This window comes from Suncus etruscus, chromosome 16, assembly GCF_024139225.1.
Source record: "Suncus etruscus isolate mSunEtr1 chromosome 16, mSunEtr1.pri.cur, whole genome shotgun sequence".
Classification (NCBI taxonomy): domain Eukaryota; kingdom Metazoa; phylum Chordata; class Mammalia; order Eulipotyphla; family Soricidae; genus Suncus; species Suncus etruscus.
In genome coordinates this window covers 6,447,069-6,470,834 of record NC_064863.1, presented here as the reverse complement: position 1 = coordinate 6,470,834, position 23,766 = coordinate 6,447,069, and the positions used below count along the sequence as shown (strand labels likewise).

Here is a 23,766-nt window from a genome sequence, read left to right as displayed (position 1 = left end):
TGACTGTTTTGTCTTCCTTCCCCAAATTTCATTGCTGTTCCACTTCCTCTTGTCAGTGCTGGCTTACAAACCGCGGCCTCTAAGTCTGGAGTCAATTAGGGCTATAAGGCACCCCACCATGCTGGGGACCCATTTCTGGTAGTTGTTTTATTTTTTTTTTTTTCCTTCTTTCTTTCAAGGGGAAAGAGTTAAAACCGGGAACGCGAAAAGTTTCCAATCAACCATCACATTCTGCTCCTACAATGGTGAGGATAGCAACCACCACAGACTTGAGAAGCTGTTCCCACTGCTACAGACGAACGAACGGCGCTTTGGGGGATTCATGAGCTGGAGACTGGCCGTGCACTGATGCTCATTTAGCAGCAATGGCATCGGAGACCTTCCTGGGAGCAGGGCAGGGGCCCTCCTGCAGGTGTGGTGTCCTGGACCGGAGCAAGCGCTCACACTCTGATCTCCCCTTTGGTGTACAGTGGGTGTACTGGGGTCCACAGAGGATCTAAACACATGTTCCCACCGCAGCAAACACAGGGATGGACCACAGTCTGTACTTGGCATGCAGACTGCTTGCTGGTTCAGACTTAGTACCAAATTCTGCAGGACCCCAGCCAGCTCCCACCTTCCCAGAAGCCTGTGGGGAGATCCAGAGCCACAGGGAAAGACCTCAGTTCTGGAGTCCAGGAGACGACCCTCAGACAAACAGAACACAATGATGCCCCCAAAGACATAACAGAACAGTGCCATTTTCACTGGTCTCAAAGCAAGGGTATGGGTTGGGGTCCTTCTTTCTCCATACAAATGGAAACCGAAGACGCTTCTCCAAGGCAGAAGGCAGAGCCCAAGGCAACCTCAGGTAGCTGGCTCACCACTAGGTCACTGACGCTCTAAAGCAAAGGCAGCTTGGGGGACAGCTTTGGGCCCCGAGAGAATGCCGGACACCTTCAAATACCCATGCTTTTGGGTACCAAGATCTGTTTCCTCAGAATGGGTGGTGATGACACGCCAGCCAGGAGATCACCAGAGAGCGGAGCTGTGGACACAGGCCAGACCCCATCCCTTTGTGGGCCAACTCAGATTCTTAAGGCTGCTACCCTGCAAGAGAGATCACAAGAATGATCCAGCTCTCTGCCCAGTGCCACGCAGAAGAGGTGCTCAGCAAGTGGCTGCTGTGGCCACCGTTCGTTCTTTCTCAGCAATAGAGAGTGAAACAGCAGCACAGCACGTGGGGCTCTTTTCCTCCGCTGGGTTAAGAAGTTCTAGAGCAGTGCTCGCTTTGGCTCATAGAATGAAACTGGAACCATACAGAGAAGAAGTTCTAGAGCAAAAACACGGCGGAGTTATAGAAAGGGGGTCACCACAGACTTTGTGAACTTCAGCTCCCCCTTCCCCCTCACACACACACACACTTGTGGAGCACAAATCATTAGATCCTGCTTACTGGGACATTTTTCTAATCCAAAGTCGTTCACTCTTCTCCCCTTTCTGCCACAGCAAATAAACACTCATCAGCTGGGAGTTTCACACATTCCCTTTTGCTCACTTCACAAGTAAAATGCGCTTAATAAAGAAATTCAGGATGGCTGAAATAGAAAAAGATCGCTGGCTGTAGACCTCTAACCCCAAAGAGCCACTGCTTGCTGGCATATGCCCTTCTAGTCATCATTTCCCAGGGCCATTTGGGTTTGTATGTGGAGTTCTGTCTTTGGGGCAAGGACATGTCAGGGGCTGAGCCCAGAACACATGCCCTACCACTGAGCTCTGGTGTGACAGTGTCTGGCATGGGCAATACTTGTGTTATGTGGCTGCCATGCTCTGAGCAGGCCCTCTGGGGTCAGGGATGCAGGCTTCCGTCTGGTCCAGCACCGACCTGTTGCTTCTGAGCATGTGGGGCACGTAAGAGGTGAAAGCCTGGGAGAGCTGCCCCATGGCACCTGCTTAAAAGTGGGTGACCTGCAGCTGAAAAGCTCAACATGTTCGTTTATTCATAATTTTCTTTCACAATGAAATCTTTAGTCTATCTAGACATTCATTTGCAGGTGGTTAAGGAAGCAATAAGGATTTAAGAAGTAAAAAAGGCACTTCTTGTTTCCAAGAGCTAACCAATTACCCCCAATTATCCCCAAAGAATGTCCCACTTCCCTCCCACTCAGGAAGGGAACAGCTTCGAGAATCACAGTTCCAGGGAATTAGTCCTCAGGGTGACCCAGCCTCCTCTCACAAGTTCTGTTGGGGGGGTGCTGGCTCTGCAGGCAGAAGACCCAGTTCTTCCTGGAACAAGATCTAGGGCATCCTGTGAGCACAGAACCAGGAGCCGGCCCCTATCCCCCAGTTTTGCCACCAAGCCAACACTAAAGTTGTGCTGGAATTCTGAAGGAAGTGGCACCCAGCCTGTCGGTTGGTTTCTTTTGGGCCCCGTTTCCTCTCCTGAACACATACAGTAGAGTTTCCATTTTTTTCCAGTCTTTATCACACTAGAAGGCTCTGGTTTTTTCAAGCAAGATGTTGGCCTTCTTCACACCTGGGACTCCAGAAGCACTTTTTGCGGCTAACAGCGCATGGCCACTGGGTGTGAAGTGGGCATTAACTGGTCTCCGTGCTTCCAGCTCCCGGGAACAGAAGCCCTGCTCGGATCTGCCTGGAAGCCCCTGGTGCCTCGAAGAGGGGTGCTCCTGGCCCTCCATCCCTTACCTCCTCTGTCCCTCACCTCCTTTCCCAGGCTCTGTACCCACCCAAGTGCCTTAGAGAACAGCTAAGGAAACATTTGTTTTGTATTTGAGAAGAGATTCATCAGGAAACAAGAAAGGTGAACGTATTTATTTATTGCTTTTTTGTTGTAAGACATTATGCACCTGAGGGCAGTTTGGTCGGAAGGGACTTTATTTAAAACAGAGATGCAGGGAGAGTGACCTAAAGAGCTTGGTGTGATGGAGGTAAAGAAGGCAGTAGGGGCTGGTGGTCATACCTGGATGGTCAGGGGAATAGGTGGGAAAGACCCATGAGCATAACAGAGGACGAAGTGCACACATTGTGAGTCCAAAGGGGAATGAGGGGCGGGAGTCTGGGCTACACAGCGGCACAGAGAAGAAAGGTGCTTGTTTAGAGGGCAAGGCCAGTGAGAAAGAGCCACCGCAGTGGGAACAGAACAGCTGCCAGTCCACACCGCACCATGTGACTCTCCCAATTGTTTAATGAGCACTTACTCTTTTCACGATCAATGGGAAAATCATCAGACCAGCCCCCATATGCCCAGATGACCAGTCTGTGATGAAACACAGGATCACTACCAGGTCAAACATGTTTTTGAAAGTGCACTAGACGTGCAACCTCACAAAGCAAACAGAACAATCCCCAGGAAAGGTTCCGATCATGGGAAAGACAATTTCCTTGGGCCCTGCAGAGTCCAAACCATGATGCTGACTTGGTGGAGAACCCCCAAACATCTACCTGTCCAGGGCCCAGGAAAGAGGTATATGGGACCCGTACCCTGGGTCACAGCTCCTGGGTCCCCTGAACGAAGGCTCCATGGTGGGCATCTGTGAGAGAGACGTAGGGGGCTGGCGATGGGGCAGAAGCCGCCACAGCTGTGAGAAGTGGGGGCAAAGCAGGCTCTGACCGAGTCCAAATGATATAGGAGCCTCTGTTCCTCAGGTTCCTTGTTTGCTTTGGTCAGCAGTAAGGAAGTTCCTTTCACACCTCGCCTGTTACCTCACACATTCCAGTGGTCATTCGTCTCTACAGGAACTCCCTGTCCCCTTCCCCAGGGCTACTTCATCCACCAGAGAGAGCCCGAGGGGACTTGGAGGCCACTGACAACCTGGAGCATCCAGCTGGGATGAATGAATTCCTGGGAGGACCACCAGGGAAGCATGACTTGGGATCCCATTCCCATAGCCCTGCCACCAGAGAAACATCACCAGGGATTTTATTATTTATCCTTAATAGGGTGACTGCCTGAAGGCAGAAGACCCGGGCTCCTGGCTGGAGAGGCAGAGGAGACATCACCTTAGAAGATTCAGCTGTCTGCAGCAGAAAAATGGCCAAGGGGCAGAGCAGTAGCACAGTGGTAGGGTGTTTGCCTTGCACACAGCAGACCCAGGACGGACACAAGTTCGATCACTGCATCCCATATGGTCCCCTGAGCCTGCCAGGAGAGATTTCTGAGCGTAGTCAGAAATAATCCCTGAGCGCCGCCAGGTGTGGCCCCAAAACAAAACAAAACAAGCAAACAAAAAATGGCTAAGAGGAGCCATTTGCCGAATTCCTGTTCTTCTCCCCATTACAGGCCTCCCGGGAAGCCTAGGGCAAGAGGGATGTCCACCAGGGGACGCCTGTCTTAAATGCCAATGTCCACTAGGCCCTGAACAACGACCTGCCTCGCTGAGGGCTGAGAAAGGCGGAGCACCAGAAGTCGTATTCCAGCTTCAAGGGACGGCGATGGGCCCTGTAACTGCCTTGGACGAAGTCACTCGAAAGTGATTTCCCTTCTTAGCACCAGGAACCCTGGTGGTTGGCGGAGGAGCCCCTTCCAAGTATGTACCAAACATTCTTGTCGCATTTAATGCCACCAGCCTACCAGCTCCTGCCAGATCTTCCCCGAGGGCCTCCTCCTGGCACCAGGCTGAGCCCAGCTTGACTGTCACACCAGCAGGGTCCCAGCTCCTAAGTCCAAGGACTAGCAAACATGGCCTGAAGGGCGAGACACGACGTCCTGGGGCTTGGCAGGCCACTGCACACTCCAACCTTGCCATTCTGTATTCTGTACATGAACAGGCTCATAGTCCAGTGAAACCTCACTGCCACAAACAGGCAGCACCGAATCCAGCCTGGGCACCAGCTCTCGCTGACTCAACCTGCTCTCCCGCCCGCATCCCAGTTCCCTGCCCGGTACTGCTTGGGTCCCAGTTCCATCTCACTTGTTCCCATCTGGCCTCTGTGTCACTCTGTAACACAAGAAACCCTAGGTAAAACCAATTCTTGGGAAAAGCCTCGCAGAGGCCACCCACTCAAGCTCCACACAGTCTCCGTGGGCAGCCTGAGGGGGCCAGGTTGAAGCAGGGATGTCTGAGCTTGGACTGTGTTTGCCTCCCCAGACTCGAATCTGCCTGCCTAGTAACCAAACTGGGACTCGGCTTGAACAAGGTCCAGCAGAGGAGCTGGGAACTGGACTCGGGCGGAACCAGGCTTTGCTTCAAGTGCGCTCCAGGGACGACAACGACTGTGAAGCTGAGCTGGGAATCAAGTCGAATCACATGTTAGAGCTGCAAGACCCGGAGATAAAAATCAGCTAGATCAATCACGCATTCACTCATTCCAGGCCATTCACTGAGTATCAGTGAGCCTGAGCCTTTAAAATAAAGTTATTTTTGAATGCTGTGACTGTGATTTACAAAGTCATTCAAAATACAGTTGTCTCGTGTATTAAGTGGCCTAACACCGTTTCCCACCACCACCCCAGCCTGCTCCCTCGCGGGCAACAAATTTATTTCGTATTGTTTGGTACAGCACAAAGGCCAGTGGAATTATCCAAACTCAGATAAATGAGGCTGATCTGTGATCATTGTTGTACCTCTCAATGGTGTTACTAAAGTCATTGTTTGAGGACTTACTGGCTGGCACTGGTGGAGACTTCTGTGCTCCTGTTTGGATTCACGGGGCGTGGTAGGCTTCCATGCAACTTTCCTTTTTTTTTTTTTTTAGGTTTTTGGGTCACACCTGGCAGCGTTCAGGGGTTACTCCTGGCTCTGCACTCAGAAATTGCCCCTGGCAGGGTCGGGAGACCATATGGGATGCCAGGATTTGAGCCACCATTTCCTGGATCCCCTGTGTGCAAGGCAAACACCCTACTGCCGTGCTATCTCCCCGGCCCTCCATGCAGCTTTCTCTTAGATCTGTGATGACTGTACTGGGCTGACACTACTATGAAGCTCCTGATGTCACTCCAGAAGCTCTGGAGCTGGAACATTTGGTGGCGTGGCAGTTTGATATTGTTCAGTAGAGGAACTGGGCCATTACTGTGGGAGGGTGTTGGGGGAGGCTATGGGCTGCCGTGTGTTCAGGCAGAAAGGAGAAAATCTCCCCCACTCCCATTCCAAATTTGCCTCAGAGCTGCCAGCTCCAGCTAGTCTACCTGGGCAGACTTGGTGGCCATCAGGTTCTTTTGGAGTTCAGTTGTGGAGCTGAGCCACTTTACTGCCAGCACAATGATGGGTCCTGTGACCCTGATGCTCTCTGGCATCGACACTCCAGTGGTGTCTGGGGGTTTGCGAATCCAGAGTAGGGGGACCAGTGTTAACTGTATGAAGGTGACAGCATGTCCCAGAGGGTACTGGGTAAGCGGGTGCAGAGCGGGAGGTGGGCGCCACTTATGTGAGTGAGGGAGGTGGCCAGGGACATCCTTGAAGATCACACCCCAGGCACAGGGAAAAAGGCCCTGCCCAGGTGACGGGATCGTGACTGGTGTTGAAGCCCAGTAAGATGTGAGGGCAAAGCATGGGCGGCCAATTTCTTAGCCTCTATGAGCCCTGAATTTCAGCCAGAAACTCAATAATCTATTCCCTGAAAAGCCAAAACGAAACAAACAACATATATGTCTCACAAAGGCCATGTCTGCTTTGTCTGAAATAAAACTGATAAAAAAGCAATATGCCATTTAATGGGCAGTGGTCTCGGGGTTCCCTGTTATCTCGCATGAGATCAGAACATTGGCTGGATGGGAAAGGCTGCAGCTTCCTGATCTCGGCTACTGAGCCAATGTGGAAACCGAGGCTGGAAGGCCCCAGTGGCCACGGGTGCCCCCCACTTCTCCACAGGGACACAGGCTATCTGGCGTAGAACACGCTCACTGCCAGGCCTGAAACATCCCTGTGGCCTCCATCCGGCTCTACTCTTCCTGAGTCCCCCGCAGCAGACAGAGGGCAGCCTGGCAGCCCAGGGAGGGGAGGGGAGGAGAGAGAGAGGAGGCAGACTCTGTGAGTTCAGCCTGCCAGTATGACCAACCCCAACTGCCACACTCATTTCCAGGGCTCCGGAGGGCACCCACTGAACCAGCCCAGAGGACTTGAACTTCTAAAGCCCCATCACCAGGGCTCAGGAACCAGGCAAAGCATCCTTGCGTCCTTGTGGGCATCTGAAGATGAGATCAAGATGCCGGCTCCATCTGGTTCTCCCTCCAAGGTTCCCCCTTTGTTCTGTCTTGAGTCACATTGACTGGCTCCGTTTGGTTCGCTACTGGAGACCTCCTGGCCCACGAAAATTCACCCCTCCAACTCACAAACCTTTTCTCACGGCAGCTGGGTAGCCACTGTCGAAGGCTGCCACTGCTCAGCCCGAGCAAAGCAAGCACACAGCGGGCCTTCCTGCCCCAGACCCCACCATGGAGCTTGATGCCAGCCTGAGTTTAAACACAGCAGACATCGCACTACCCAGTCCTGGCTGCCCCTCTGGCGTGGCCATCCTCTCACCCACCCAGAGATAAAACATCCCTGACAACGTGAACGAAGGATCCTCGAAAGGACTCGGAGGGAAAGGAGCAGGGCTCATGGTCCACACAGCAGAGAGCACTGTCTGCCCGCACACAAGGATGTCGCCACAGCCCAGTTGCTATCTGTCAGTCTGTCTTATCATAATGCTTAGCAAACTCCGTACCAGAGAACAAGGGCTTCAGAGCCCCCAAGAAACCCTTGTGTAGTGGTCTCCATGTGAGGAGGATGAGAACCCTAGCCTGGTTCTCCAGGGGTAGCGATAGGCACCGCAGATTAGAGAACCCACATCATCTTGTTGAGTGGAACAAAGGACAGAGGAGGCAGCCTCCTGCACCCCCCCACTTCACAGGGGCCAAGTCTGGTTCTCTTTCTGCCCCCAGGGAGCCGTGCTGTTCCACAAAGCAGGTGGCAGAGCCAGTCCCCGTGTCATCTTCTGCTGCGGATGCATCGCCCCCAACTCTACAATGTGTGTACGTCGTGTTTGCTTGTGATTTCATGGGGAGAGAGGTATCGAATACATATAAACTCAGCAAACGTGAACATGAGTCACATGTCTGCAGGAATAACATACAAGAAGCAGCCCTGTAGGGAGACATGAAAGATCTAGATCCTCTTTCTTTGCATCACTGTTCACATAACTAAAAATAAAGATCCAAAAAAAAAATAGATCCAAAGTAGTAAAACTGCAAGCTACAAGGCAGAGATGGAAATGTGACAGCACTGATCCACTCAGCCCAATTAAGAGCCAGAAATGCTGGGACCCACTAGATCATGGCATGGATCCAGGAAATGCATCATGATCTCAGAATGTCCAGAGGGACAATACTGCACCCCACCCACCCACGGGCCCAGGGAGCCTCGGCTGCAATGGGGGTGGGGGGGACTTTGTTCACTTAAAAAAGGTAGCTGTCAGAGCCGAAGCAGTGGCACAAGTGGTAAGATTCTGCCTTGCCCGTGCTAGCCTGGCATGGACCTCAGTTCAATTTCTTGGTGTCCCATATGGTCCCCCAAGCCAGGCGAGATTGCTAAGTACATAGCCAGAATTAACCTCTGAGCGTCACCGGGTGTGGCCCCAAATTCATAAACCAAAAAAAAAAAAAAAGGTAGTTATCCTGCAAGGTGCAGTGATCAGGCTGAGAAAGTCTGGGACTCTCTGCCTACCTTCTTAAATTTCCTTAGGCCTGACAACCAGCTAAGCCAAACCCCAAACGTGTGCTCCTGGGATGGACAATGAAGTGTGGGGAATTCAGATCCGTGGCATCCAACCACCGGTGTTGGAATGCAGGGAGGAGTCTGAGGGCTGGAAACCACTACCAACCACCTTGGTCATTACTGCCAATACAAAGAGCAGGTGCTGGCCTGCAGGTGTAGACGGGAATTAGAATGCGGAGCCAGACCCAACAAAAAAGACATAACTAGGGCTGGAGAGATAGCATGGATGGTAGTATGTGTTTGCCCTTGCATGCAGAAGAATGGTGGTCCGAATCCCAGCATCCCATATGGTCCCCCGAGCCTAGCCAGGTTGTGATTTCTGAGCGTAGAGCTAGGAGTAAACCCCTGAGTGCTGCCAGGTGTGACCCTAAAAACAAAAACATAAAAAGACACAACTGACCAGGTAGATGGCGACCCTGTGCCAGTGGCTCAAGATTAGTTTAACTTCTCACAGTGCAGAACGAACATTTCTCAAGAGGCATTACGAGTTCCTCTGGCTGAACGGTGGCAATCTGACACCATGACCCATCCAAGCATCAACCCTGCTGCCAAGTGTGGGAGCCAGACCCCTCAGGGCATGCTGACCCTGTCAGAGGTCTGACAAGCCACCCTCAATTAGTTCCACTACTCCAGGCTCTGGACAGTGGAGGCTTTCCATGCCACTTCCTGCTAACTCCATTCACAAGTCCCAAATCAGGTCAGGGGTCCTAAGTCAAGTGGGCTCTCTAAAATCCTGATCCAAGTTGTGGGTGTCACATGTTTTCCATGAGAATGACATCAGAACAGAAGAGTGCGGAGAGATGCCCCAAGTTTCTCTTCCTAAGAAGCGACTCATCCCAGCAGCTGGGGGGGGGGCAGGGGGGATAGGTGTGATTTTTGATGAGATTTGTGTCTAAAAAGAGAGACCCCTTGATAGGATGAAGGTCGGAAAACAGTTATTAACATCAAACTGCTAATGGGTTGCAGGATTGAACAACCCGGCCTCAGGGCTCCTTTTTTAGTGCTTTTTCTACCACAAAGCATCTGCCTCTGGGGTCAGGTGCCAACTGCAGAGCCACACACTAGACACATGGGATTTCTGCGAGCCCCCACCCCTCAAATCCCCATGCTCATCCAGCTTTCTTGAGAGCCCCTAGCAGACTTCCCAGACCAACTTACAACAATGCAACATGAATGCACCACTGGGTGGTTGGGGCAGTGAGGCCTAATCCATCCCTGGATGGGAAGAACCTAATGGTCCCAGGCAAAGCAGCCATGCATCACAGCTTATGTGGCTTCTCTCTGTCCCAGCCACCTTTCCTGTAGCCTCCTCAGAGCCCTCCTGGGCACCCAGGGAGAAGGCACCACTCTCTTCCTTGTGCCCCCCAAATCCTCGAGACTTCACCACCCAGGCCTGAGATCTCGTGGTTCCAACAGTACTGGTGACCCAGCAGGCAGGTGCTCTTGCTGAAGACCTGACTGTCTCATGGTCCCATCTCTTCCTCCAACCTTCCCTCTTTTTGCGGGCTGCCCATTTATGCCATTCGGTCACAAAATGTCAGGTTGAAGCAATAGGACAAAAGGGAGGATGCTTGCTTTGCACTCACTGATGGGGTTCTATCCTAGCACCCGTGGAGCATAGCCAGGTGTGACCTCTAAGTGCAAAGCCAGGAGCAGGCCCTATGCACGGCCAAGTGTAGCCCCAAAACAAAACAAAAGTAAAAAGGAAGGGGCTTGAATGTTACAAAGGCCCAGGCATTGGACAAGGTGCCAAGCAGAGGGTGAGTCACCAGGAAACCAGACATTTAAGCCGCAAGGTCTTTCCGTGGCACTTTCCAGAACCGTGTGTGCGAGGAATTCAGAGGCTTTCTTTCCTATCAGGCACGATCAGACACCAGTGCAGACGCTTCAGGTTCTGCACGAACTGGACCCATACCAGGGGCTGAGAACACTGAGCTACATGGGGCCAAGTTGTCTCTCCAGAGGAGCGTCCCCTGAGACCCCACTGACTGCATTCATTCATTCACTCACTCACTTGCTCCACCTGTCTTGACTACACAATGCTTCAAGCAAGGCCCTCAGGTTCTTCCGGAGGACCCAGAGTTCATTCATTCATTCATTCATTCACTCGTTCCACCTGTCTTGACTACACAATGGTCTGAGCCAGACTTTGAGGTTTCCCTCTGAGGACCTATAGTTCATTCATTTATTCATTCATGCATGCATTCATTCGCTCAGTATAGAATGCTCCAAGCTGGTGGGCCCTGAGGTTCCCCTGAGGCCTGGAGTTCGTTCATTCATTCATTTATTCATCCATCCATCCATTCATGCGTTCATTCACTCGCTCCACCTGTCTTGAGTACATAATGCTCCGAGCTGGGCCCTGAGGTTCCCTCCAAGGAATGAGTCCATTCATTCACTCATTCACTCCCTCCACCTATCTTGACTACATAATACTCCGAGCTGGGTCCAGAGGTTCCCTCAAAGATCCAGAGTTCATCATTCATTCATTCATCCATCCACTCATTCACTTGCTCCTCCAGTCTTGACTCAGTAATGTTCTGAGTTGGGCCCTGAGAGAGTTCATCATTCATTCATTCATTCGTTCATCCATCCACTCACTCACTTGCTCCTCCAGTCTTGACTCTGTAATGTTCTGAGTTGGGCCCTGAGAGAGTTCATCATTCATTCATTCATTCGTCCATCCATCCACTCACTCACTTGCTCCTCCAGTCTTGACTCTGTAATGTTCTGAGTTGGGCCCTGAGGTTCGCCCTGAGGACCCACAGTTCCTGTATTCATTCATGCATCCATGCGTTCATTCATTCACTCGTTCCCCCAGTCTTGACTCTGCAATGCTCTGCGCTGGGCCCCGAGGTTTCCTTCTGAGGACCCACAGTCCATTCATCCATTCCATCAAGTATTCATTCACTCATTCACGCACGCATACATTCGCTCTGGGGCTCATCCATCCACCCGCCATCCATCGCTGCTTGCTTTCATGCATGCATGCATTCATTCATTCGCTCACGCATTCATTCGCTCCACCTGTCATGACCACCTAACGCTCCAAGCCGGCGGGCCCGGGACCGGGGCGCCCCCCCCCGGCCCCCTCCCCGCCCCCGCTCACCACTTCGCGCGCGCGCGCCGAGAAGTCGCCCCGGGGCCGCGGGCTGCGGCGGAAGAGCTCGTCGCGGCCGCCGTCCGCCGCCACGCTCACGCCCAGCGCCTTGTTGCGCGTCTTCACCGTCCGCACGCTCGCCCGGAACAGCGCCGTGATGTCCGCCGCCATGCCGCCCCCCGCGCCCCGCGCCCCGCGCCCCGGCCCCGCCGCCCGCCGCCACGTCACAGCCCGCGACGCGCCGGAAGTCGCCTGGGGGACCGGCCGCCCACGGACCCTCCCCCCCCCGCACGCACGCACGCACGCCGCCGCCGGCGAAGGACAAAGGTTCCGCGCGACAAGAGTTCCGGCCCGGGGCTCGGAGCCCGGGCCACGCCGCCACGCACGGACGCGAAGGAGAAGGAGGAAGAAGGGAAGAAGAGAAGAAGAGGAGGAGGAGGAGGAGAAGAAACAGAAGAAAAGACGAGGAGGAAGAGAAGATGAAGGAGGAGGAGGAGGAGGAGGAGAAGGAAGGGAAGAAGAGGAAGAAGAGAAGAAACAGAAGAAGAAAAAGAAGAGGAGGAGGAGAAACAGAAGAAAAGAGGAGGAGAAGATGAAGAAGAAGGAGGAGGAGGAGAAGGAAGGGAAGAAGAGGAAGAAGAAGAGGAGAAGAAGAAACAGAAGGGAAAAAGAAGAGGAGGAGAAACAGAACAAGAAAAGAAGAAAAAAGAAGAGGAGGAGAAGATGAAGAAGGAAGGGAAGAAGAGAAAAGAAGAGGAGGAGGAGAAACAAGAAGAAAAGAAGAAAAAAGAAGAGAAGGAGAGAGATGAGAAGGAGAAGGAAGGGAAGAAGAGAAAAGGAAGAGGAGAAGAAACAAGAAGAAAAAGAAGAGGAGAAGGAGAAGATGAAGGAGAAGAAAGGGAAGAAGAGAAAAAGAAGAAGGAGGAGGAGAAACAGAAAAAGAAAAGAGAAAAAGAAGAGGAGGAGAAGGGAAGGGAAGAGGAGGAAGAAGGAGAAGGAGGGGAGAGAAAAAAAAAGGAGGAGAAGGGAAGAAGAGGAAGAAGAAGAGGAGGAGAGAACAGAAGAAAGAAGAAAGAGAAAAAGAAGAGGAGGAAAAGGAGGAGGAGAAGAAAAGAGAAAAAGAGGAGGAGAAACAGAAGAAAAGAAAAAGAGGAGGGAGAGAGAAGAAGAAAGAAGGAAGGGAAGAAGAGAAAAAGAAAAGGAGGAGGAGAAGAAACGAAGAAGAAAAAAGAAGAGAGAAGATGAAGAAGGAGAAGGAAGGGAAGAACAGAAAAAGAAACAGGAAGAGAAGAAACAGAAGAAAAGAAGAGAAAAAGAAGAAGAGGAGGATTAGGAGTAGGAGAAGGAAGGGAAGAAGAGGAAGAAGGAGAAGGAGGAGAAGAAGAGAAAAAGGAGGAGGAGAGGAGGAGGAGGAAGAAGAAGAGGAAGACCCGGAGAGATAGCACAGCGGCGTTTGCCTTGCAAGCAGCCGATCCAGGACCAAAGGTGGTTGGTTCGAATCCCGGTGTCCCATATAGTTCCCGTGCCTGCCAGGAGCTATTTCTGAGCAGACAGCCAGGAGTAAACCCCTGAGCATCGCCGGGTGTGGCCCAAAAAAAACGAAGAAAGAAGAAGAAGAAGAAGAAGAAGAAGAGAAGAAGAAGAAGAAGAAGAAGAAGAAAGAGAAGAGAAGGAGAAAGGAATAGAAGAGAAGAAGAAGAAAGAAGAGAAGAGGAGAAGGAAGAAGAAGAAAAAGAAGAAGAAGAGAAGAAAGGAGAAGGAGAAGGAGAGGAGGAGAAGGAGAAGGAGAGGAGAAAGGAAGAAGAAGAAGGAAAGAAGAGAGAAGAAGAAGAAGAAGAAGAAACAGAAGAGAAGAAAGAAGAGGAGGAAAAGGAAGGAGAAGAAACAGAAGAAAAGAAGAGAGAAAAGAAGAGGAGGAGGAGGAGAAGGAAGGGAAGAAGAGGAGAGACAGAAGAAGAAGAAGAAGAAGAAGAAGAAGAAGAAGAAGAAGAGAAGGAGAAGAAACAGAAGAGAGAAAGAAGAGGAGGAAAAGGAGGAGGAGAGAAGAAGAAAAGAAGAGAGAAAAAGAAGAGGAGGGAGGAGGAGGAGAAGGAAGGGAAGAAGAGGAGAGACAGAAGAAGAAGAAGAAGAAGAAGAGAAGGAGAAGAAACAGAAGAGAGAAGAAGAGGAGGAAAGGAGGAGGAGAAGAAAGAAGAAAAGAAGAGAAAAAGAAAGAGGAGGGAGGAGAAGGAAGAGAAGAAGAGGAGAGAAGAAAGAAGAAGAAGAAGAAGAAGAAGAAGGAGAAAGAGAAGAAGAAGAAGAAAGAAGAGAGAAGAAAAAGAAAGAGAAGAAGAAAGAAGAAGAAGAAGAAGGAGAAGAGAAGAAAAGAAGAAAAAAAAAGAAGAAAAGAAGAGAAGAAAGAGAAGAAGAAGAAAAGAAGAGAAGAAGAAGAAGAAGGGAAAGAAAAGAAACAGAAGAGAGAAGAAGAAAGGAAAGAAGTGAAGAAGAAGAAGAAGAAGAGAAAAGAGGAGGAGGAGAAGAAGAAGAGGAAGGAAGGGAAGAAGAGGAAGAAGAAGAAAGAAGGAGAGAAGGAAGAAGAAACAGAGAGAAGAAGAGAAGAAGGAAGAAGAGAGAAGAAGAGAAGAGAGAGAAGGAGGAGGAAGAAGAAAAAGAAGAGAAGAAGAGAAGAAAGAAGAAGGAGAAGAAGAAAGAGAAGGAGAAGAGAAAAAGGAGGGAAGAAGAAGAAAGAGAAGGAAGAAAGAAGAGGAGAAGAAAAGAAGAAGAGGAAGAAGAAAGAAGAAGAAGAGAAGAAAAGAAAGAAGAAGAAAGAAAGTAGAAGAAGAAGAAGAAAAGAAAAAAGAGAAAGGAGAAGAGAGAAGAAGAAGAAGAAGAAGAAGAAGAAGAAGAAGAAGAAGAAGAAGAAGAAGAAGAAGAAGAAGAAGAAGAAGAAGAAGAAGAAGAAATAAAAGAAGAGGAGGAGGTGGTGGTGGTGGAGGAGGAGAAGAGAGAGGAGAGAGAATGACAGGGAAAGAGAAGAAGATGAAGGAGAATAAAGAGGAGGAAGAGGAGGTGAGAGAAAGAGGAAAGGAAGAAGAGGAGAGAGGAGACAGAATGGTAGGGAGAGAGAGAAGAGAATGTTTGTTAGGGGACTGAGAGGGAAGAATGAGAGAGAAAAGAGAGAATGAGGGCCGGGCGGTGGCGCTGGAGGTAAAGTGCCTGCCTTGCCTGCGCTAGCCTTGGACGGACCGCGGTTCGATCCCCCGGCGTCCCATATGGTCCCCCAAGAAGCCAGGAGCAACTTCTGAGCGCATAGCCAGGAGTAACCCCTGAGCGTCACAGGGTGTGGCCCAAAAACCAAAAAAAAAAAAAAAAGAGAGAGAGAGAATGAGAGACAGGGAATGCAGGGGAGTTTTAGGCACCCTAAACACCCCTAAATACACCCCTAATTGATGACAATGGGGAGTACCTCACTAATACGTGAAGGGGTGACTGTAGCGACAGTTCTTGCACTCCTCAGGAGAAATAGATCTTTATTGCAAGATCTAAGAGCACTTGAAAATGAGCAGGTTGAGGTTGGGGAGATGGGGCAGCAGATGAGCTTCTTGCCTCCACTTAAGAGTGGACCCAGGATCCATCCCTGGCCTCACATACGGTCTCCCCCAGCCCCAGCCCACCTGGACAGGTCCCTGGGCACCACCAGGTATGTGCGGCTCAAATACTTCCCCCCTCTTTTTATTTTATTTTTTTTAATAATCAAATGCTCTTCTGAGCTAGGTTATGAATTTGGGCACTCAACCGAATCTCAGAACTTTCAGGACTCTATCCAGGCTCCAAAAGCCTCCATGTGGACCCCATGACCCTGGGGAGAGCTCCCTCCTCCCCAGCAGTGGAAGGACTCTGGGATTGCTAATCTGACCTGCTCTTACCCGCCACACTTCACCACTGCATAAATTGTATACAACTGGTGCTGGCTGTCAGATCATATCATAGTGACACACGTACATTGCACCTGAGTGGTGAAGAGAAACCCCCCACCTGAAGGTGGCAGTTAACTCCCTGACAGAGCCCTATTCAGAGCTGTCACCCTATTAGAAAAGCATATGTGAAAGAGGACTCCAATACATTTGGAGGAGGCAAGTATTTCTATTCGTCTTTGACGTGTCACTTTTGCACAGGCTATATCTTAGGGGGTTGGATTTTTTTTAACTTTCTTTTTGGGTTGAGGACCACAATTGCTCAAGGTTTACTCCTGGCTTTGTGCTCAGGCATCACTTCTAGTGGGGCTCAGAGGAACCATATGGGGTTTCGAGGACTGAACCCAGATATGTGCCAGACCAGCACGCTACCCGCTGTCCTATTTATTACCCTGGTCCCCAAAGTTCATATATTATAGTCAATATTGTTGCTTTTGTCAAGATTTTAATTTTTCTCAAAGGGGCTGTATGACTAAAATGTATATCAAGCTTGTCAAAGCGTAGTTAAAATGATTTTTAAAATGATTTCCATAATGCCAAGCTGTTATTTGCCTTTCGCTCTCATTCCTTTATGAGCTGTAAACAGTAGACTTTCCAGAGTCTCTGTGACTATGAGATTGCAAAAATCCCAAATGGGGAACAGCTGTCTTCTATTAAGTCAGAGACTTTAAAGAGATTTGCAAAAAATGTAAAACAATGCCATTTTCACTTTTTTTTTTGATCTTGGAAACGTTTTTAACCAAAAAAATATAGAACTGACATTACTATGTAATGAAAATTCTGTTTTAATGAATGTTTTGAATATGTGTTTTAATTTCTAATATGTTAAAAAAATCAGTATGTAAAACCCAATAAAGAACCATTTCTTTGGGGTCCTCAATAGCCTTTAAGAAAACAAAAGCACCCTGAATCAAAAGTTTTGAAGGATCTCTTCGTAGGAAAAAATTGAGTTTACCAGCGACATCAGTCAAGAACATACAAAGGGAGCTGAAAGGAATTGGGAAATTGCTGTTCAGACCCTGCCGAGCAGCTACTTAGACTGTCCTCTATGAGGAAAAGAAATTTCCACACAACTTTCTTCCGCCCACCCCGCGCATATGGATTAAGAGAGGAAAAAAGAGAAATTGCAAAATTTCTTCCAATGATTCTGCCTGGCATCAATGGCCCTTTGTTTTTTATTGAGACGTTAATAAGTCTTTGGCTGCGCAAAGGTAAGCCTGGGGCAGAGTAGAAGGAACTTCTGAGCGTTAAATGACTCCATGCAGTAAAGTGAAAGGGATTGAATTAGGGAAGAGAGTGAGAAACCGGAGTACAGGGTTGAGGCCCGGAAAAGATGGAGCAGTTAACTGGGAAGGGTTTTTGGAGTTGCAAGGGCCTAAGCCTCGCTCTACCTTCTGTGACTAATGCCTTGTGCGAGTGTGTTTGATGCTGTTGGTTTGGGGGTGGGAGGAGAGAAGCGGTGCAAAGGTCTCTTTTTTTTCAATCTGGAGTGTAGAGCTGAGAGCCAGCTAGACTTAAAACATCATGCATCACAATGATGACAAGAGGCCAGAAATATCCACAAATCCTAGAAAAGCCCAAAGATCTTGAGGATCATTGTTGCACAAGCTATGAACATTTATACATGGCCAACTTGGATTCCATCTCTGGCATCCCACATGATTCCTTGAGCCCCACCAGGTGTGATCTCTGAGCAAAGGATCATAAATTAGCCCTGTGCACAGAGTCAGGAATTAGCCTTGGACAATGTTGGCTGTGGGTGTGGCCCCCAAACCCAACAATGTTGCTCCCTAGCTAAATTTACTCTTAAAGAACAAGGTGAGGTAAACTGACAGTTGACAAAGCCATTTGAAACCTCCAAACTGAGGGGATACAGGAAAAGGCCCTTCTGGAGCATCAAAGTCACATCCTATCCAAGCCCAGTGTGGTATAAGACAGGCGTATAAAAAAGGCGTCATGCTTCATAAATAGTCATCTTTAGGGATGGGGGTTTCCACACTTGGCAACACTCAGGGATCACTCCTGGCAGTGCTGGAGAGACCCCATGTGGTGCCTGGGTTTCAAATCAGGGTTGATGGCAGGTAAGGTGATCACCCCATGTATACAGTCACTCTCTCCTGCCCTTCCTTTCTCTCCATCTCTCTCTCCCTTCACCCTATAGTAATCTGAACTGAATCAGGCTTTTCTCCTGAACAAAGAGGACTATGGGGATTCTTGAATACACACAAACACAACATATAACATACACACACAGAGAGATGTAGACGACTCAGAATCTGGGAAACTTCCCCAGAAATCATTAAAAGGAAGTCCTAGAAGAGGGCAAAATGCTCACCCAGCCTCTCTGCCCATGCAGGATGCATTGAGGGAGAGACAGACATGCTAGCAGCTCCCAAGTTTCTGTCACTGTTATTGGAGGTTGGTCCTAGTGCCCAGGTAGTGGGGGAGGAGAGTGGATGCAGGCATTTGTTGTTTAGACTCTGCCAACTGCCTGGCAGAGTGTATGTGTGCAGGACGACATGGGGGAAACCAAAGTTCCCCATGAATCAGTACCATATGGGGTGGTACCATATGTGATGCCCCAGACGATCTGGGAGGACAAGGCACTCAGCCAAACTGGGGCATGCTGTTGTTAGTGAGAACAAGGGTTCATGGAGATTTGCTGTCTCCTTCAGTATTGTTAGGATAGCCTAGTTGCCACTGCCCTTATCCCAATGCCGGCCCCAATTAGACCAGTGGATGCTTCATTTCCGTCAGGACAACAGAGGACAGGATGACACCTACCTCTAACCATGGCAAAGCCCTGGGAGAGGCTAGTCAGGTGGAATCTAGAACATTCACCACACCACACACCATCCCTGAGCTAGGAGACAGGCCAGGGGAGCCATTATTCTCCCCTTAGGAAGTGAAGTTTGAAAAATTGAAAAATGAGACCAGGGAGACATTATTGTGGGTAAGATACTTGCCCTATAACTGGCTGAACCAAGGTCCATTCCTGGCATCACATAGTGTGCCCTGAGCACAGCTGGCTGTACCCTACCCTGCCACCCCGCAAAAACTAAAAAGCCTACAGAGGAAATGAGCCATGTGAAGAGAGGGGCAGAGAGGGACGTAGCCATGAGCCCAGGAGTGCTGGCAGCCAGCAGAAGCTATAGGAGGCAGAAAGGCTGCCCTCCAGAACTTTCCTGGGACGCTCAGTGTGGCCTACACTTTGATTTTGAACATGCACTTACATAACTGTGAGAAATCCATGTCTAAGTTAAAGCTCAAGGGTCGGGGGTGATTTCTTCCTGTAGCCAAAGACAACTCACGCCTACCCAACTTTTCCTAATTCCTTCCAGTCAAATCATCTTCAACTGCTACACCCACGGCTTGCTTGATTCTCCCCATCTTTTGCACCCACCTGCCTTTTGTTATGTGTCTCTTACTATCATTTTTTTTTTTTGGTGTCCTTTCTCTCTTCCCTCACAGACTGTAAAATCACAGACTTAGGGCCCAGAGAGATAGCACAGTGGCGTTTGCCTTGCAAGCAGCAGATCCAGGACCAAAGGTGGTTGGTTCGAATCCCGGTGTCCCATATGGTCCCCTGTGCCTGCCAGGAGCTATTTCTGAGCAGACAGCCAGGAGTAACCCCTGAGCACTGCCGGGTGCGGCCCAAAAACCAAAAAAAAAAAAAAAATCACAGACTTAAAAGACTGGAAGCCAGAAAGAACTGAATCTGGCTAGACAGACACCCCTCCAAAAGGGGGGGGGGGTCTCCTTTAGTCTGATTTGATGCTAAAAGCAGTGACAGGGTGCATCTTCTGTGAACTTATGAGCTGGGGCACCCACCTGTGTTGGATCTCACAAATAGAGAATCTGAGAAAGATGATTTGTGGGGAGAGTTGGATGGCGGAGGTGGGGGTAGTCAGCAAGTTGGAGAAGTCACTAGGAGCACCTGAGTTCTAACTCCTCTGTCTGCAGCTGCAGAACAGAGCCTATATAATCATCACTCACAGCCCTGACATGAGAGACAGAGACAGAGACAGAGAGACAGAGAAAGAGAGAGACAAAGAGAGCAGCAGATGAGCTGCTTGCCTTGCACACAGCCAAAACTACTTCAATCTCTAGCAGCCCAAATGATCTCTTGAGCACTGCCAGGAGTGATCCCTGAGTGCAGAGCCCAGAGTAAGCCCTGAGCATTGCTGGGTGTGACCCCCAAACCAAAATAAATAAATAAATATAAAGAAATGCATACACAAAGTCTTCAATGTAAAAACCTGACAGATAAGCTCCAGACTGCTCAAAAAAAAAAAATGCAAGTGCATTTGGTCCTATGGTCCCTCAATTTCCTTCATTGTCCCTCTGCCCCCACATAGCACAGCCAAAAAAAATGATTTGACTCTTGGGCAAGGAACTCCCATCTCTGGTCTTTTTGAGATAAAAACCAAGAATGGAGGGGCCAGAGCAGTGACACAGGCAGTAGGGCATTTGCCTTGCATGTGCTAACCTAGGACGGACCACAGTTTCCATATGGTCTCCCAAGCCAGGGGCTATTTCTGAGCACATAGCCAGAAGTAACCCCTGAGCATCACTAGGTGCTGCCCAAAAACAAAAACAAAAACAAGCCAAGAATGGGGCTTTTCCCATTTCCTGAACCAGTGCTCAGGGCCGGCCTCTTACACTCCCAAAGGGCTGTAGAAATAGTGGAAACAGCATCATAGGCCAGGGAGGGTCTCACCTGGCTCAAGACTGGCGGGGCAGGGGCCCCCAGTCCAGAAGTCTAGTCCTTCCAACCTCCTTTAGAGGCATTGACAAATCACTTCCCTGTGGCAGATGCCCACGCAGGCCCCGACAGCCTAACCTGCCACATCGCCAAGTTCAAGGCCTCTCTCTGGAAGTTGTTGCTCTTCTCGCCACTTTGCTTGGTCAGCCCCAGGACATTCATAAAGCACCTCATAAAAGCTCATTTATAGCTCTGCCCAACATAATGGCAGGCCCACGCTGGCTGCTCACTGGAGACACACTGGGAAAGTGAGGAAACGTGTCATTTTGTTGGCCCGAGTCTGCGAGTCTGCGTCTCCGGCCCGGCTGATTTTGCCCTGGGTTTTGCTTTGCTGACATATCTCTCTTAATTAAGACGGCTGGATCCTCCGCTTTTTATGGACTTGGATGGCAAATCACGAAATAAATGCTTTCCCTTGCACTTTGAAATGGGTTTAATAGGAAAATATTTTTTTCCGACATCCTGTTTCGAGGGGAAAATGATTTGGGGGGGGGGACATTTTATAGTTCACAACAGGATATTGAAGGGCATTTGGTTCTGCTTACTTTATTATGACTGTGTTTCTCCAGCATGAAGTGGTTTGTGTGTGAGTGTATGTGTGTGTGTGTGTGTGTGTGTGTGATTATTTAGATAAGTCTGATTGAGGTAGGTACATTGCCATAGAATTATGGAAATTTGGGGAAGGACCTCAAATAACAAACAGGCCAATTTCCCCTCCTATTTCTGAAGAGCACTGGCCCAATATCATGCACACATCGAGGTAGTGGGGAAATGACATTACTTTATCTCTCAACTGTTCAATGACCTTGAACCCTGGGGGAGGGGGTTGGAGATGAGAGTGGAGTTGGAGGTAGGGAAGTGACATTTAAACAAAAGGATGTTAGTGTTTATAACTACTTTTGAATGGGAGAACTGTTATAATTCATCAGTAAGGATGAATTTACTCATTAGTCCTTTCACCCATCTATCCATCCACCTATCTACCCATTCATTAATCTATCCATCCACTATTCTACTCACCCACCCAACCATTCACCTATCCATCCACTCACCCATCATCCAGCCATCTATTCACCCATTCATACTCTATCCATACACTCACCCATTTATTTATCTTCCAACCACCCATCCATCCATCCATCCACCCACTCACCCATACATCCTTCCTCCTTCCATACATCTATTTATCCTCCCACACATCCACCTGTTCATCCTTTTATGTATTCAGCCATCCATCTACCTGGTCTGTCGGCCACATTCTGAACACACTTAGAGCAACTCTCTGTCACACTCTTCAATACATGGCTCTGCGGTAGGTGCCAAAAATATAAAACTAAAACCAAAATCCTACCATGGGACAGGCAGGACAAAGACTAATTGGGCAGGTTAGCACATGGACAGAGACTTACAGTGAAGCTTGAGTAGAGCAATAATTTTCTGTTTTAAATACTAAAGAATAGAGTTTTGAAAAAAGCTTTCTGCACCACTAGACTGTCCCCCGTGCAATAGGGAAAGATCAACCTATATTAGAGAAAGACATCATTTTAGACCTGGAAATGTCCCAGACTGGCCAATGGCTGGCATGTCCAGAAAGTCTATGGGCTCAAGAACCAGGTCTTCATCTGAGTGTGGCAAGGGACTGTGCCTCTCTGCCACATATCATGACAGGCATCCTTTTCTAACCTGCCTATGATTGAAGGACAAAAGTATTTCTCCAAGGTCTAGGCTGCTTAGAAGTCATTTCTTTTTGGAGAATTGGGTCACCCTCAGGGATGCTCATGTTTACTCCTGGCTCTTTGATCAGGTGTCATTCCTGGCGGTACATGGGGGACCATATGGGATGCCAGGAATTAAACCTAGTTTGCTTTGTGCAAGGCAAATACCCTACCCACTCTGCTATTGCTCTGGCTCAGAAGTAATTTCTTTTTCTTTTTTTAAATTTTATTTTTGTTAAAAAATTTTTATTTTTGTTTGTTTTTGTGCCCCACCTGGCAGTGCTCAGGACTTATTCCTGGCAGGGCTGAAACCTAGGTCTATGGCATACCCATTAAGTGCCTTAGCTGGGGGCCGAAGATATAGCGGTAAGGCATTTTCCTTGCATGCAGTCAACCTGGAACAGAACCGGTTTGATTCCTGACATCCCATATGGTCCCCGGAGCCTACCAGGAGCTATTTCTGAGCACAGAGCCAGGAGTGACCCCTGCCTGAGCATCACCGGGTGTGGCCCAAAAATCAATCAATCAATCAATTAATAAACTGTTTAAAAAATAAAAGCCTTGGGGCCAGAGAGATAGCATGGAGGTAAGGCGGTTGCCTTTCATGCAGAAGGTCATCAGTTTGAATTCGGTTTCCCATATGGTCCCCCGTGCCTGCCAGGAGTAATTTCTGAGCATGGAGCCAGGAGTTTCCCCTGAGCACTGCCGGGTGTGACCCAAAAACCACAATAAATAAATAAATAAATAAATGAATAAATAAATGAATAAATAAATAAATAAATAAAAGCCTTAGCTGCTGTATTATTACTCTGATGCCAGAAGTTGTTTCTTCAATTCTGAATCAAAGATGAAATATGTAGGAGCTGGAGCAATAGTACATCAGATAACGCATTTGCTTTGTACAATACCAACTCAGATTTGATCCCTAGTATCACATACAGTCCCCCAAGTACTTCCAGGAGTAATTTCTGAGCCCAGAGCCAGGAGTAACCTCTGAGCACTGCTGGGCATGATCCCAAAACATATAGATATATTCTGGGTCTAGGGAGCAAGAGCAGAGCTTAAGGCCCTTTTTCTCTTACATCTTTGTTTAAGCACCATGGTTACAAATATGTTTATAGTTGAGTTTCAGTTATTAAAAACAAAATGAACACCCCCCCTTCACCAGTGCAACCTTCTCACCACCAATGCCCCCAACTCCCTCTTCCCCCACCCCTTGCCTGTATTCCAAACAGACATTCCACTTCTCTCACTCACTACCATTGTCATGATAGTTGTCAGTGTAGTTATTTCTCTAACTGTACTCATCACTCTTTGTAGTAAGCTTCATATTGTGGACCTGTCCTTCCAGCATTAGGGCCCTATCTTTTGTGCGTCACACCCAGGGTTAATCCCTCATACCACACAGTCCCCTGAGTCACTCTTGAGAGTGTCTACACACACACACACTTTGCATCTGTAATAGTACCCAGCTTTGTAGGGCATGGCCTCAAACCCCAATAAATGACTAAATAAAAATCTACCCAAGAGAGTTGCTATAGGA

General features: G+C 49.0%; 1 protein-coding gene across 1 annotated transcript in view; it reads right to left on the bottom strand.

Moving 5' to 3' along the window:
- STX18 (syntaxin 18) overlaps positions 1-12,015 on the bottom strand; it is a 55,473-nt gene extending 43,458 nt beyond the window's left edge. The window contains exon 1 of the mRNA XM_049789803.1: positions 11,800-12,015. Within this exon, the coding sequence (XP_049645760.1) occupies positions 11,800-11,961 (162 nt within the window). The 5' untranslated portion in view covers positions 11,962-12,015. The remainder of the gene's footprint in view (positions 1-11,799) is intronic.
- Between the last annotated feature and the right edge of the window lie 11,751 nt (positions 12,016-23,766).